The sequence below is a fragment of the Cucumis sativus genome, chromosome 1 (assembly GCF_000004075.3).
Source record: "Cucumis sativus cultivar 9930 chromosome 1, Cucumber_9930_V3, whole genome shotgun sequence".
Classification (NCBI taxonomy): domain Eukaryota; kingdom Viridiplantae; phylum Streptophyta; class Magnoliopsida; order Cucurbitales; family Cucurbitaceae; genus Cucumis; species Cucumis sativus.
In genome coordinates, this window is record NC_026655.2 from 26,226,878 (window position 1) to 26,239,418 (window position 12,541).

The 12,541-nt window shown below is 28.9% G+C and overlaps 1 protein-coding gene across 1 annotated transcript; it reads left to right on the forward strand.

Annotated features, from left to right (window-relative positions):
* Positions 1-6,743: 6,743 nt before the first annotated feature.
* On the forward strand, positions 6,744-11,959 carry LOC101211676 (probable polygalacturonase). Its single transcript, XM_004143996.3, has 5 exons — positions 6,744-7,543; positions 8,763-8,883; positions 10,277-10,525; positions 10,978-11,131; positions 11,242-11,959. The coding sequence occupies exons 1-5, from the start codon at positions 7,112-7,114 to the stop codon at positions 11,765-11,767; spliced, it is 1,482 nt and encodes a 493-aa protein (XP_004144044.1). The 5' UTR covers positions 6,744-7,111; the 3' UTR covers positions 11,768-11,959.
* Positions 11,960-12,541: the final 582 nt, after the last annotated feature.

The window sequence follows — 12,541 nt, forward strand, 5'->3', positions numbered from 1 at the left end:
AAATATTAAAATGACTATATTTAAAATGTATAGAGATTAAAAGTGAAGTTTTGAATCTTCAAATAATAAATGGAACACACCCTACAAAACAAATAAGAATTTCGAAATTGTAATAATTAAAATGTTGAAGAAAATTGGAACTTTTTAAAAAATATATATTATAATGGAATTGTTAAGTTCCACTAACCATTTACTTTTTGAAAATTACGTAAATATTTATGGAGCATTTTCAAATAGAAAAGATGAATAAAAATATTTACAAAATAGAGTAAAATTTTAGATCTATTAGACACGATTACTAGTAAAATTCTCATAAAAGTTAATAACTATCTAATCATTAAAAGATACGTGTGTATATTATTTTTAAAAAGTAGAAAATTTAAAAATTAAATAAAGTATACGAATTTTGTGCAATTTTTAACCAAAAAACGTATAGTTATCTTTTGAGTATTTTTAAAAATAGCAAAATAAAATAAAATATTTACAAGCTATAGTAAAATTTTGGATTCGTAAATTATTAACGTCTTCTATCACTATAGCATATCAATAACTATCACTAGTGATAGAATTTGCTATAAATCAAAAATATATATATTTTTTTTGTAAAATTTACCCTTTTTAAAAATTCTTCATTTTTTTATAATTATATATTAGAGTATTGAGAATTGAGAAAATGAAAATGAGAAGAAGAGAGTTGCCCGGCATCGATCAAAACACAAACTTGAGAGGAAAAGAGACGTGAGCCAATGGTCCATTAAAATAGCTTCCTATTTGTGTTGCACTATTGCTTCCGCCTCTCGAAGCCCTCCAAATTTCACGAAAAAATGTTGAATTAAGAGGTTTACTTTAAATAAATAATAAATTTATTTTTAAATGATTAGAATAGTAAAAAGAAAAATATAGAGAAAGAAAATAGATGGACCAATGTCTTAAACACTTCTACCTAAGTGAAATATTACTAAATACGGTGGTTCAATAAACCTCAAATACTCTACAATTAAATAAAACATGGCATGCACAATTAACCCTGTAAAAAATCTAATTTCTCCTAAAAAAACATATTACTATAAAAACTTCACTTAAGCTTTGCAAACGTTCCACATTCTCCTTCAAATCATCGAGGCATTGAAAACTTTCCATTAATTTCATGTTTTGAAACTATAGGAAATTTTGAAAGGTCTTTTGTTCGTTTGAGTTCAACATCTCCAAAATATTTCGTTTGCTATTTTCAAAGTTTGTTCCACCAAAATCCTTCAATTTCTTCGAAGGTCGAGTTGCATCAAAAAATCGATTGTTTGGACAGTAGGGTACAAAATATCAATGAAGCGTTGGTGGGTTTTGATTTCAAAATGGAATCTTGTATTTTTATAGACACGAGAGAATTTAAGAACACAATAAATGTTTATGAACATACGGGTGCCAGTTGACAATCTGTTTTCTATAACATCATTCATACTCCACATATTATTATTTGGAAAATCTTAATCCCTATTAGTTATTATAAAGTTTGGTTAGTTAAACAGCTGAGGTTATGATTCAATGACACTATTTAAGAAAGTATTGTTGGTTTTGTAACAATTTCATATTAATATTAAGGTTTTTAGATTGGAAAAGTATATGACTAGATAAGCAAATAAATATTAAAATTTAAAAATGGTACAGTAGTGAATGATTGAAATATGTTTGTATAATGAATGACTATGAGATTTTAAGGATCGTGAATGTGTATTTGAGACTTTCATTGGATGAAAATATACGTGAATATTAACGTAATTTAAAAACACGTCTCAAAATAATTATTCAATACAATTGACCCAATAAAATATTTCTTTTAAAGTAAAAGTCAACAAATTAACAAATAAAATTTTAAATTCAAACGATTATTAACCTATTTTGGAGGTATTTAAACTCAAATTTTTTATAAATATTTTTAAACATAAATAATAAAAAAAAGTTGAATTTAGGTTACGTAGAAGATAATATTTTGAATTCGAATTGTTTTTATTTTTGAGGAATTTAGATTAAAATTTTTATAAATATTTTGGAATATAAACAACAGTTGAATTTGCATTAGGCATATCAACTAAACTAAATAGCAGGATTTTTTTAATAAAATAAGTGAATAACTGTAATTAGCGCAATTTAAAATTTTAAATTCAAATTGTTATTAATATATTTTTATATTTAAATTCATATTTTTTATAAATATTTAAAAGTATAAATAATCCAAAATTGAGGATTTTAAAGGATGTTATAAAATATAATTTCAAATGGTTACTAGAAATAAAAAAATATGTATTATGTATTATATAATAAAATAATAAATATTATGAGCAACTTTAGGAGTAATAAAAAATCTAAATTCAAATAGTTATTACTGTAGGGTAGAAAATTGATTTAAAACCTAAAAGAAACAATTTTTCTATACAAAGGGTATAATCGATTAAAAAAAGTCAAAAAAAAATCTATAGTCCATAAATCTTAATATTTTTAAATTTGCTATTTTTCTTATCTATTTTTTTTCTATTCTCACATTATTTTTATATCTTATTTATTTTCTAATTATATTTATTTTATAATATGTTAATTGTATTAAAATTTCATCCATTTTTATAAATAATTTTAATATTTTGCTATTTTAAAAAAATGACCGTTTTTGTGTGAAACCAATTTCCAATCGAAAAGAAAATATATTGATGAAAACCTCAGATTTTCAAAATTATAATTGAAATAGTTAATTAGTTATAAAATTAGAAAATTTTGTGGTGAAATTGATACATTCACATGTAAACTAACTTAAATGGAATATCATATTTCATTTGTTCTTTTACCTTCCACAAAATTTCAATTAGGCTCCTTAAGACAAATGGCACTCTAAGGATGACTCCAACAACCATAAATACACTAAAATTTTCAAAACGAATTCGTAACGTTACCCAATAAAGTAATTCATTACCAAAAGCATATGATACATAAAAAAAGTAGTTTAGAAGTTATAAACACACAATCGTTATTCTTACCTACCATAGTAGCTTTTCATGCTCCAATCTTTTATTTAATAAAAGATATTTGAAGTTGATGTATATCATCCTAACATCATTTACTTCATTGCTTAAATTTATTCATCTTATTTAATTGACTTTAATAATCTACTCTTCATTACTGTTGATTGAGATCAACATTTCGAAAGTTTAAATGAATAATTTATGAAAGTTCAAAGTTTAAATTGATAAAACGTTTGTTGATGTAATTTCTAAAGTTCGGTGGAATATAAATGGATATTATTTACCTTAATTTTTATTCTAAATTTTGATCAAATCATGCATACACTTTTTTATCCTTCTTTGAAGTCATTATAAACTCATCCTTACTCGATTTATCGATTTTCGTGTCAATTTTATTATTTTTTTTATAATTTTGATTTCTTCTCCTAGGTTGAGGATTCTTTCTTTTATACATGTTTGACATTTTAAATTATTATTTGGGTTTGGAAGAGAAAAATAAAAACGAGGATCCAAGAAGTTATTGAAATACCATGGTGTATGGATTTGCCAATTCATTTTGCAAGAATTAAAATATCTATGGATATACTTATATATCCATTGATATGTTCCTAAATAGAAGGATTCGATATCGATATTAGATATTCATGGACATTTTCAATATTTTTTATAAATGCTCTTAAAACCGAAATATCATAAATTTACTGTAGTGTGCATATGACTACTACTAATAATATACATAGCTTAATTTTGGAGTAAAAACAATTTAATTGTTAATCTAAATAAAATTCATAAATTTTGTGACTTGATATCGATATTTAATCAATGATATATCTGTAAAATTGAAATATTGAAATCGAGATGGACGTGGATATTTTAATGATTTGATTAGTTGTCAAGATATAAAAACCATAATTTTAAAAGTGGAAAATAAAGGAAACAAAGCAATTTGAGTTGTAAAGATATATATTAAGTAAAGAAGGAAGAAGTTGGTGTAATTGGTAATATTGATATTGGTGAAGCTCATCCACCACTTTTTGTCTCATTGTTAACTTCTCACCAACTTTGTTTTCTCCATCATCTCCACCTTATTATTATTGTTGTTACTATGTTGATACTTAAATTTGGTACAATGTGTGAATCTATAATGGTGATGAGGAATCCAACAATTGTCTTGCATCCATCTAACTCATCTGAAGAACTTCAGATAATTAATTCGATTGTTGATAGTGTATAGGTGTTGCAAAACCAGCAAAAGCTAAGTTCGCTTTACATTTAAATGTGTTAATCTAACTGTTACAAATGGATCAAAGGACATGTAGCATTGTTTGTCTGTGATGACTAACTCACTCTTAAGCTCCAACCTTCGTGGTTGGATCTTATGAATCGAGATTGTCCATAACATTTAACCTTCATTGTTTTTCTCTGGTTATTGACCCTATAAAACAACTTTTTGTGAAGCTTAGAGCATCGATCTTTATAGCATTTAACTTCCATGGTTGATATTGATCACTTTAGTTGTTTTTGACACTTTAATGCTAAAATTCTATCCTCTCTTTTTTTCATTGTTGTCAATCCTACAAACTTTATATTTAAATGCAACTTTTAACTTTTATTCGTTCAACTTTAATACATTACCCTCTTTGTATTTTTAAAAATGCTCATATAAGTTGATAGACTTTCAATTTTAAATTCATTTTCGTTTATATATTTTAAACAGTCATTTACTTTTAGTCAATATAGCACATTTAAGTGTAACCATTTTGGTATATTAAAAATGAAATAAAAGTAAAAACTAATGAAACATAATGAAAAAAAAATCACTATAACTAAATTTTATATTAATTAAAACATCGTACATTACAATTAGACATTCGAGAGTACAATAATTAAAATTGAAACAATATAAAGTAGGTAAAAAAACAACAATTTAATCTAATAATATTTTTAAATATGGTAAAATATTACTATCTAAATAATAGATATGGTAGACATTTATGATATGTTTTAAAATATTTAAAAACAATCCCATTAATAGCAAACAAAACAAATTGGTTTAGTGAGAAAATGACCTTCTTTTTTCTTATTTTTTTCATTATGATAAAATGATTTTGAATGTTTAATTTGTTGTTTTGGCCTATTATATATAATTTGAACTAAATGAAAGGAAAGTTTCACCCTATTGAAAGATACATATTTCCAACTAAAATTAAATTTCCTCTCCAATATTTATCCACATTAAATTACTTTTAAATTCAATCCATATTAATTTGAGGTATTATCTTTTAATTAGTTTATAAACCAACCAAACACGATTTAGTTGACTTTAGGTCACATTTACTCAATAAAATCATAACAAACCAATGATAATACGAGAATTAGACCTCAATTAGTATTATTTGCTTCTCTTATGCATAGACAAACAAATGATACTCAATCTAATTGTGGCAAAAATTAAGTGATAATAAATGTGACAAAATTAATAATTTTAAGAAAATTTAATAAAAAATAATATAATTTATGATTTCATCTTAAATTTGAATTACTTTCTAAAAATTTAAATTGTGATAAATAATTGTGCACTGACAAATTTTAAAGTTACAAAATATATATACAAATTACCTTAACTTATGTTTAGGCTAAAAGATAGAGTTTTAATTAATCAATTAACTTAAAATGTTCATTTAATTATTTGTTCTAAACTACCAAATCCAACCCTAAAAGTGAAGAGGCAGATAAAGATTTTCTTTTCTTCCATTCTTTTTTAAAAAATGATTAAACAAACAATCAATTATTTTTAAATATAATAAAATAAAATAAAAGATTTAAAAAGATTTGTAGTTAAAATAATTTTTTTTTAAAATTAAAGATATTATTATTTAATTAAACTTAATAAATCTCAACTGATATCTTTAAAATTAATATTTTACGCTAAAATAACTATTTAATATAAATTATTATTCGTAATTATTAATATTAATTTAACAATCTTCATTAATTACTTGAAATAATTTAGTCACGTTTAATATGAAAGTATTCCTTTATTTTGATTTTATTGATTAAATAATTAATTATATAATACTAAATTAAATAGTGTTAAATTTAACGTATTGATAACTATGTTAATGGATCTCTTCTAATTAATTAAACATAAACTGAATCCAAATACTTAACTTTCATACCTTAATTATATTTTAAAGACATTTTAAACTAACATTTAAAGCGTTAAAAGTTAATCTAAGATTACTTACTATTCTTTGTTTATTTTTAGAATGTAAACCATTTATGTTAAAGGTAAATGGTAAAGATTTAAACTTACTCATCTATATTAGTTAAAAATTAATGATAATTTTATTTTTTTTAACTAATAGATAATTTTAAATGATATAAAGACATTCCCTCAAACATATAAAACAATATAGTAATAACAATATATAATATAACCCACCGGAAATCTAAACTAGTTTTGTTTGTATAAATAAGATTCAAAGACCGTTTGAATCGAGAATTATCTAATATTACAATAACTATTTCATAATAATTTGTGTAGTCGGTAACAATATTTACTATTTGTTTTACTTTTTATTTTATTTTCAAACTAAAATAGTTTATTTTTTTTAACCGAAAATAAAATAAACATTTTATTCTCTAAGTTTAGAATCTAAACCGTAATTATATGATTGATTATAGATAACTATATAATTAGATCTCTTCACTCTTCTGCCATTGTTAAAACTTAAGCCATCGCAATTAGATGTTGAATTAAACCCACAGAGTTCAACTCCCATCAATTTAACTTGAAAATCTTCGCTTGGAATACACTCAATCTTTGCAAAAATCGTAAGTTTCACTAATCTTCCAAGGATTTCTACCTGATTTTGATCACTAACACCTCACCAAATTTCCTCACAATCCCCTCTTCTTCGATCCCCCAATTACTATTTCCACTTAACTTCTCGCTTCTCAACACCAAATCCCCTTTCTAGATCTCTCCCACAATCGATTCTGCACAAACCCACATGCCTTTGATCAACTCAATCCAACCCATTTTCTTAATTTTGCTCATTCATCACTAGTTTTCAAGAAAAACCCAGTTTGGGATTTTGGGTATGATGGTGGAAACTTCGATTTTTGGTGTGCGGTTCAATAATCAGAGGATTGACTTGAAACGATGCGTTCCGGCTTTCTTTTCCACGTACAGGACGGTGTTTACAGTGTTCTGGATCGCGGCGGTTGCCACCATTTTTCTCTGGCAGAGTACCATTGGTGATGGGTTCTTCTTCCTCCAGCGAGGTTCGGCTCGGCCGTTACCGAGGTTGAGGCCAGCTGTGTTTAATTTGACGGATTTTGGAGCAGTTGGTGATGGGGTGACATTGAATACTAAGGCCTTCGAGAAGGCTATTTTGGCTATTTCGAAGTTGAGGACCAAAGGTGGGGGACAGCTTAATGTGCCTGCAGGGCGTTGGCTTACGGCTCCCTTTAATCTCACTAGTCATTTGACTTTGTTTTTGGATGAAGGTGCTGTTATATTGGGGATTCAGGTTTGTTTTTCTTCTGAATGCTTTCTTTCCATTTGAATTTGGTTAAACTTACTGTTTGGGAAGGCTGAAGTGGGAGTTCGTTTTGGTTAGATCCATGATGATGAGAATAACTATAATGAAATAGTTGCTTTCTTCTTTTTAAACTTGCTTGCTTTCTATTAGGACACTATTCAGCCTGTTTGGACTTGCTATTGTAGTTTAAAGTAGATACTTGAGATCTTCTTTGTTAGCATGCCTTGAATCAGCTATTTGGCGCTCCAAATGAGTCTTACTCACCCCAACCTCTGCGATTTGTGAACTCTAGCTCTCTTGACATCTTTAAATGACTAAATAGAATTTTAGGCCTATGTTTTAGAGAAGTGTCCTAAATGAACCTTCTAACACTATTGGTGCTTATGCAGCTCGTTGATGTTACTAACACTATTATTCAACTACGTAAATCACGAATCTCTTAAGATTTCTTGCTTTCCTTATTTGTTGATTGCGTAACATCTTGGATAGATATGATACCCATAGTGTTTGTAAAATTAATTGGATGGAACATTACGTTGATTCTTAGCTTCACCATAACATATTGCCAATTACTAGTAGCACTGGTATCGACTATGAATAATTTTTTATACCTGGTGAAATAAACTGGAAACTGAAAATTTTTAGTAGAGATACATGGTTTAGACACATACAGTTTAGTATTCTGAAAATCAAGAGTCTACGATTAGTTACTGGGGAGCCAGACCATTTGCCATTTCATAAATCATATCAATGGTTGGTTGAAACTTCTTCATGTTACAAGAGACTGTAGGAGGCTGTTTTGGACAATCGGATTAGGCTACTAGAACTGTATTAACTCTGTTTCTTACTGGCCAATCCAATCATCTTCTTGAATTGACTCCTTTGAATGCACTATTTTTGTATTCACATCTCTATCGATTCACCTATTTTTTGCATTGAAAAACGTTAAATGGAAATGTTAAATTGATCTCCAGACTCTTAAAGACTTTCACACAGCAACTTCAAATGTGTTATCTTGCGTGGTTTAATGATACTTGACATTTTATCCAATATGCAACACAGTAGAGATATTGTATTCTAGTTAAATAAATGGATTATATCGAACTTCTGTTCAATGTGGTTTACCCACTGTGGATTCTACTAATTTATTCCTAGATTGAGCTTCTAGGTATGATCTGAATGAGAGCTAATTTTATTGATTTTACAGGATGAAAAATATTGGCCACTGATGCCTCCTTTGCCTTCTTATGGTTATGGAAGAGAGCACATTGGACCTCGATATGGAAGTTTGATTCACGGTCAAAATCTCAGAGATGTTGTGATAACAGGTCAGATTGGTCACCATTTATTTATTGAGGTACTTTTTTTTTTGTTAAAGATTGCTTTGGAATCTTGATGTAAAGATAATGAAAAAGTGTAAGTTATCATAGCATAAAAAGAGATAGCTTCAGATAATGGGTCTCGATCAATAAATTTCTGTACTTTCCATGAGTACCTGTGTTCTGATTTGTAGTTACTCTAGCGTGATTATGTAGAGTTACTGGAGGTAACTTAGTGAAGATTCAAATCTGGATTATAGAAAAAAATTGTTTACTACTAAAGAGGGTAGAAGAAGAGTGAGGAGAGATTGGAACTAGTAAAAAGCAAGGAAAAACAAGGTGGAAAAGAAAATTCATTATTTGAATAAAAGGAGAATGGTTGAAGAATGGATGTAGACCCAAGAGATAGATATGACATGACACAAACACCCAAACATCGTTTTTTAAAATCTAGGGCATGGTTACTGCAAGGACACGATTATTAAATTATATAGTTTTAAAAGTATGTACCATCTTTATTCTATGTTAATAAGTTTATGTATTTTTCTTTTAACAAGAAATATTTATTTTGATTGATGAAATGAAAAGTGACTAAATGCTCAAAAGATACAAACTCTACAAGGGAGTGAAAAATAAAATAAAAATTTCAATGGAAGAATATAAGGAAAACCGAAAGAGGCATAAAACTTGAAAAGAATATCCTGCAAAGAGATTGGAAAGAGCACGCCAAGAATAGGCAAACAGATGAATCGAGCCAACCCAAATTCTGAACAGAAACTGAGCCAAAAAGCATTAACCACAGAAGAACATTAAAGTGAAAAAATCAAGATATCTATTCCAGAATAAAATTCTTCGACCAAAGACCAAATTTAAAGCAATATAAGAATCCCCTTATGCCCGAAGTTGACTTCAAATCCTGGAACAATCAAACAGAAGTCCCATTCCTTGGAAACAAAAGTACTGTAAATAGTGGAAAAAACTCAATCTCTCTCAAAATCCATGAGAACTTAATAAATGTAGCATCAAAATTTAACTTGAGGAGACAAAAGATCATACCTTTATTAAAGATTTAAACTTGAGAAGATAAACAAGTTCATACATGTACATGCTAACAAACAAACGAGTTTGATGTATTTTGCAGTCAAAATTTATCATTTTTGTCCTATATTATTATGTGTTTGTTTTGTACTTAATACATATTCATTACGTGTCTAACCGATGTTAAGCCTACTTTGAATTTGTATATTGTACTAACAAGCGTTTGTCAAGTGTCAGATATGGACATGCTAACCAAACGATAATTTGTTTAATTTGAACTAAAAGAGAACACAACAATCGATATCCCAAAAAGGCATTAGGTTTATTTTGCGATTTCTAATCTAGTATATGTGATGACTTACAGGTCATAATGGTACCATAAGTGGACAGGGGAAAACATGGTGGAAGAAATACCGCCAGAAGCTTCTTAACCACACAAGGGGCCCACTCGTTCAGATCATGTGGTCAAGGGATATTTTGATCAGCAATATAACTTTGCGTGACTCTCCTTTTTGGACACTTCATCCATATGACTGTAAGAATATAACTATACGGAATGTAACAATCTTGGCTCCTGTACATGATGCACCAAACACAGATGGAATAGATCCTGGTAAACTTCAATGCATTGTTTCTTTCATTGTCTATTTTATACTTAGAGTAGGTTAAGCTGTTCAGCTGGCATAGATAAATTGCACCCGTTTTTGTTTCTGTATGAGATGTATATTAGATACCTCATAGTAAGAAAGCAGAGACCATTTTAGCTTTCCCCAATGTAGAAAATGAAGCTGAAATTCAGTTGTTTGGACTTGGTGGCACTGGCTTTATAATGTGAATAATTTTTTTGTTTTTAGGAAGTAGGATGACTAACAAGTTCGGGTGGAGTTTATTCGGTCTGATTTGACTTAACCTTTAAATTTCTGTTGAACTTAAATTACACTGGTTTTAATTAGTGCGTATGTGAATATGTCATTTCTTAGAAGATCAACATTAATAGTACAATATGTTAATGATATATTGTCATTTGGTAAGGGCTTGCCTCATTTTTTATATTGCCATAAACAGATTCATGCGAAGATATGCTGATTGAGGATTGCTACATAAGTGTGGGAGATGATGGTATAGCGATTAAAAGTGGTTGGGATCAGTATGGCATTGCTTACGGGCAACCCTCTAAAAACATACGAATCCGAAATGTTGTTCTTCAATCTATGGTTAGGTAAATATCTTGGGGCGTTTGTGGGAGAATATCTACATATTGAGTGCATTCATGTGTTGTTTTTCATTCCAGATGGTAACTGACTTGTTATTTTGGTGGAAATTCCTCAGTGCTGGTATATCAATTGGTAGTGAGATGTCAGGTGGCGTATCGGGTATCACTGTAGAGAATGTCGTGGTGTGGAACTCCAGGCGTGGTGTTCGTATCAAGACTGCTCCTGGAAGAGGAGGATACGTACAGGACATTACATATCGTAATCTGACCCTCGATACTGTTCGTGTTGGGATTGTCATAAAGACAGACTACAACGAGCATCCAGACGAAGGATATGATCCAAAGGCACTTCCAGTGCTGAAGGACATAAGCTTCACAAGCATCCATGGACAGGGAGTTCGTGTTCCCGTCCGAATGCATGGTAGCAAAGACATTCCAGTGAGAAACGTGACGTTCAAAGATATGTCAGTTGGGATAACATACAAGAAGAAACATATATTCCAATGTGCATTTGTTCACGGGCGAGTGATAGGAACTATCTTCCCTGCTCCATGTGACAACCTAGACCGTTACGACGAGCGACAACGGCTAATTAAACACTCTGCCTCCCAAAATGCAACTGATATCGATTACGACTTTTGAGTAGCTAACTCATATGATTGAAGAACTGAAATACTACTTTCTTTTTCTTTTTCCCATCAGTTAAAACGCTCTACAATGTCTATTTTATGGCTAAGATTACAATTTTGTTTGCTGGAGTTGTACATAAAAAAAGAAGAAAAACAAAACCCTTTTACTAGAGTGAACAAACGACGAAGGTTTGGATTTCTGATTTCTTTTGTGTCTTTATATTCTGTTTTTGTTTCTGTGTTGGGTTGCAAGAAAAAATTGAAAAAACGAAAAGAAAAGAAAAAAGTTTAATCTGATCCCTATCAGTTTGAGTTGAAATCGAGTGGCTATGGCCTTGCTCTTCAACTTGGAGGGAGCATAATTTGGTGGGGGTGGGATGTTGATGCCAAAGTTGTATTGATTTACAACGGGTATTTTTCACGTTCTTTTTTTCTATTGAATTAAACTTTATGGATTAAGATCGTGACTTATAAAAGTTGCAATATTAATAACAATCATGCTAAAAAATTTAATGTCAATAATAATAACAACGATACTAAGTGCAAAGTAAATGTCCACTTGAGTATTTGAGATGAAAATATCAATTTTATTATACTAATTTGAGTTTAGGAAAATTTCGAGTTTAGGAAAATTTGACACATATGAAATTATCCATAATTTTCACTTTAATTAAGAGTCCCAATTGGTTCGCTTTAAATGGTTGAGTTTAATCGGTAAAAGGTACCGTTTCACAACTTCTATTATATTTTACTAGTGATAATTACAATTTGATCTAATAATAATAGT

Bases quoted from the DNA above. Each gene is read 5' to 3' on its own strand.
- LOC101211676 (XM_004143996.3), top strand. From the start codon at position 7,112: ATGATGGTGGAAACTTCGATTTTTGGTGTGCGGTTCAATAATCAGAGG. The intron at 8,884-10,276 runs GTCAGATTGGTC...GATGACTTACAG, and splicing joins CAGAGATGTTGTGATAACAG to GTCATAATGGTACCATAAGT. The intron at 11,132-11,241 runs GTAAATATCTTG...GAAATTCCTCAG, and splicing joins GTTCTTCAATCTATGGTTAG to TGCTGGTATATCAATTGGTA.